This window comes from Aplysia californica, unplaced genomic scaffold, assembly GCF_000002075.1.
Source record: "Aplysia californica isolate F4 #8 unplaced genomic scaffold, AplCal3.0 scaffold00244, whole genome shotgun sequence".
Lineage (NCBI taxonomy): Eukaryota > Metazoa > Mollusca > Gastropoda > Aplysiida > Aplysiidae > Aplysia > Aplysia californica.
In genome coordinates this window covers 802,507-806,672 of record NW_004797514.1, presented here as the reverse complement: position 1 = coordinate 806,672, position 4,166 = coordinate 802,507, and the positions used below count along the sequence as shown (strand labels likewise).

Below are 4,166 nucleotides of genomic sequence, written 5' to 3'. Positions count from 1 at the left end.
TGTGTGTGTGTGTGTGTGCGTGTGCACGTGTGCGCGTGTGCGCGTGTGTGTGTTTAAGGACACTCAGAAGCAGACAAACCACAGTGTACGTTCACAATATAATTACATCACATAAAAGTAATTCTTAAAATGACATATTATGATTCCCAAACTTTAGGTGACTGTTAATAGAACAAAAAAGAAACAACACTGGAAGGATCTCAGGTACATTCAATGGGGAATTATGCTAAAATGAGTTCTCAAAACAATGAGTAAGAAGACAGAAAGAATGTTTGAGAACAACAGTTTACATGGACACCAAGACATTTAACAATATATAAAACTTACTGCTTCCTCTTCATCATAATAAGTCTAGAAGGGTTAGTAAGTACATTAAAGCGCAAATTAGGATGTCACACATACCGCAACCAAAAGTAAACAAGTGGTAATCAATTAAAAGATTAAAAAACACAAATATTGAAGTTAATTAAAGAATAAGGAAAAAAATGATCTATGAAATTAAAAAATTAAAAAATACAGTACAAAAACTGAATTGAAACAAAAGAACTCCATAAAATAAACAGGCCAAAAGTCTTCAAATTGATTGGTAGGACTCTCTTCCTAAAACCCCATACCTCCATAAAGTGCTGTTCAAGTGGTCATATCAAATTGCTAACACGAATGTGCCCATGAAAGGACAGCAATATCCAACAACTCAGAACCATATCAATTAAACATGCTCTGAAATAGAAGCCTTGATGTATCCTTCACATTAAAAAACAAACAAACAAAAAACTTAATGAAACAATCAAAGAATTAAAGTAAAAAAAAAAAACCCGTCCAAAAATGAATAAGGGGGTTAAATAAAAGCAAAATCTACAGTACGCATCAAAAGAATTAAAAAAATCCAGAGCAAAACAAAATAACAATTGAAAGATAAGACTTACGTTCAGAATGATGTATGAATCTCCTTCGAAGAACTTTCCGTAATCCTCTTTGGGCCATGGCTGAACCTTGAATTTCTAAAAGAGGATGATGACAACAATAGATATTATTAGTAAATGCTCGGCTTCAATTGTTATTGAAACATGGTTAGCATCCACAGAAATTTGGAAAACTCTGTATAAAGGAATATTTTATACATTATTGCAATATTGTCACACTCAATTGATGCTCTGAACAAAGACAAAGTATATCTCAAATCAAAATCAAATGGTATACATTTAACGCCCCTGTTAACACTACTAGGTTATTTAAGAGGCAAGATCTCCGAGTTTAACATCCATCTCCGAAAGGACCGAACCAAATGGGAAATTCATGTAAATTGCCTTTCCTAAGGACAAAACATTGGACTGAGCTGAGGTTTGAATCCCCGGACCCGCAATCTCACGATTATGAGTCTGGTAGGCTAACCACTAAAGTATATCTCATTCTTCTTTAAAAAATGAGAAAGAAGTCTTCAAATTCAAAGTTTAAACCTTGCTAAGATCATGTAGGCCCTACAATGTTACAGTAAATCAATAACAACCAGAGAGACATTCATAACCTGACCCTCCTAATATTCTGCCAACCTTAAATTATTCTTTTCAGGGTCGATTCATTTTGTTACACAACTAATTTAGATGTCAAATATAGTTTAGATGATAAATTTATACTTTCTTTCCAGATGGTCAAGATCTTACATGATGCCCTCCTCTTGCTCAAATGTTTAAGCTTCAGAACCTCAAACTTCTCCCACAAAAAAATACTCCAGTGAACTATTTCCACATGCCGGTAGCGATATTTTTGTCTGGATTTTTATCTTAATGACTCTCTCTTTTTTTGGGGGGGGGCAAACATTTGAGTTGAGTCTGATGCTCCAAAGTGATCCGGAACAGTTTCTAAAAGCATACCACAATTCTCCAGATCTGTATTCCCACTTGACTGCCAGCATTTTTCCACGCTGGTTCTTGTTCTGCCGATTCCTCTACACAAAACAGAGAAAAAGAAGAAAACAAATTAATTCTAGTATAAAACTACATACCTGTCCCTCAGAAAAGATAAAACTAATCTCCATTAAAACGTAAAAACTCTCACAGTCTTCACACCCTGACATTTTAAAAAGACTTAAATTCATGCATGTAAAAAACTTGGGAGAAAATGTACTGTACTACTCATTCATTGAACAATTAAAGTAATAGTAAAAAAAAAAAAAAAAGAATTCAAGCTATTGACAAGATTTTCCAGTGTCAACTGGTTATCATTCTCATACAGATGGCACTAACTGATAATGATGGTGACGTGACAATGTCGATGATGATGATGATGATGATGATGATGATGATGATGATGATGATGATGATTGTTTTATATAGTACTGGTTGAAGTATCCAGGAAGAGGAGGAGGGGGAGGAGAAGAAAGAGGAGGGAGGAAAAGAAGGAGGATGATGAAGAAGGGATAAGACAAGATGAAAGAGGGGGGGAGGAATAGGAGGAGGAGGAGGAGGAGGAGGAGAAAGAAGATGAAGACAGGAAACACTGTGGAATTTGGGGGAAGGTGGGAGAGGGGGGGAGAGAATATCCAAACTCAATCACAGTTTTCTGCAAAACATGGTTGAATTATATGCATCATAAAAGGTGAACTTACTCTTTACATTTTTCTCTACATCTGATCCAAACAAGGCCAAATTTGAATCTTTCCAGTCATACTTCTTGGCTTTTACAAGTCCTGCGGAGTAGACAACAAGAGAAATGAAGCCACATATAGGTAGTGTTTATATTCTTGAAAGAGATAAATGCACTTCTCGACACAATAAGAGATTTTCACACATAAGATAATATATATATATATATATTTATAAGAGAAGATAAAAGATAAGATAAGATAGTACTTTATTATCCCAGAGGGAAATTTTCCTTGGCTGTACAGGACCGTAAAAACACATGCAAGTATACAAAACCATTTTTAATCATATATTACTTTCATTAAAATTCAATAATAACAGTGTGTTCAAGTCTTAAGAGAACAGAATTGAGAGAACATCCCCTTTTCTTAGAAGATAACTGACCACTGCAGAATTAATTGTACTTTTAAATGTTTCATACTCCCATTGACACAATACAAGTTATTCAGGAGGTGAGCTGCTCCAACTCTGTATGTCAGGGCTAACACGGGCTGAGCCCTTGCACATCCCTTCATAAAAATGTAGATATGGAATTAAAATGAAATAAAATTTAAGAACAAAAAATTTCCGAATTTGGGAATCAAACTTATGCCATTTGCACGCAATGATGAAGAGTTTAACCATTACACTACGCCAGAAAACCCTTTGCCAAACTTCCCTCTTAAACTACCTTCAGATCATGGCAAAGATATAAAAGTCAACCCTACCTCATCAAAAGAGTTAAAATGACATTTATGTATTTAAACATTCAAATTCTCTTGCTACTTGCATTAAAAAGGTCAAACATTAATTACCTATCCACAATTAATATGAGTGACACCGTACCTGACATCTTGTTTTTTTGGGTTTGAAGATGATGTCAATCAAATCTCGAGCAGCAGTGGCAATCAATTTACTCTGAAAAGTGAGGAGAAAAGGATTGGAATTAATTTAGTTTTTAGTTTTAGAAAGTGTTTTGCAGCTCTTGCAACACAAAAAGGTCATATAAGTGCCGAAGATTAGAAGTGTTGCAAGAGAGTAACAAACACAAAAAAGAAGGAGGGAAGATAAAGACAATAGACGTTTGATAGGAAAGAAGAAGCAAACCACACCAGAGCACCTGCCAATCACCCACTTGGAATTAATCTTTTGCTGTCACTGAATAAAAGCAGATTGATATAACAGAGCGAGATGAGCACTTGTGCACGTTGGGGCTTAATGCTCCTTTCAATATAATTCATTGTTATAGTCGACCTAAAGTACATAATGTACATTCAAACCTGCCTTCTCGACCACATGTCTAAGAAAATCATCTATATTTTATAAAAATCCACTTCAATCTCCTCCCCTTGCTTTTTTCTATATTATAAAGACACTGTCCAAGTAGACCAGCTGTCTTAAATGATAACTTTTCCCCTTGACAATGGGTAGACATATTATACTGGTTTGACTGTAGGGAATTCAGTTATTTCGAAAGGCAGAGTTCGGGAATTTAAAGCCCAGCTGCAAAAGGTGAGAGTCAAATGGGTGGAGAACCTTCAAAGC

The 4,166-nt window shown here is 35.2% G+C and overlaps 1 protein-coding gene across 4 annotated transcripts in view; it reads right to left on the bottom strand.

The window, feature by feature from the left end:
- LOC100533528 (gelsolin) overlaps window positions 1–4,166 on the bottom strand; it is a 55,709-nt gene that overhangs the window by 14,543 nt on the left and 37,000 nt on the right. For 3 of the 4 annotated variants that reach the window (XM_013083598.2, XM_013083599.2, XM_035970261.1), the window contains exons 2-5: window positions 3,468–3,539; window positions 2,606–2,686; window positions 1,872–1,945; window positions 927–1,001 (exon numbers count right to left, since the gene is read on the bottom strand). In XM_013083598.2, the coding sequence (XP_012939052.1) occupies window positions 927–1,001; window positions 1,872–1,945; window positions 2,606–2,686; window positions 3,468–3,474 (237 nt within the window). In that variant the 5' untranslated portion in view covers window positions 3,475–3,539. 4 annotated transcript variants of the gene reach the window in all.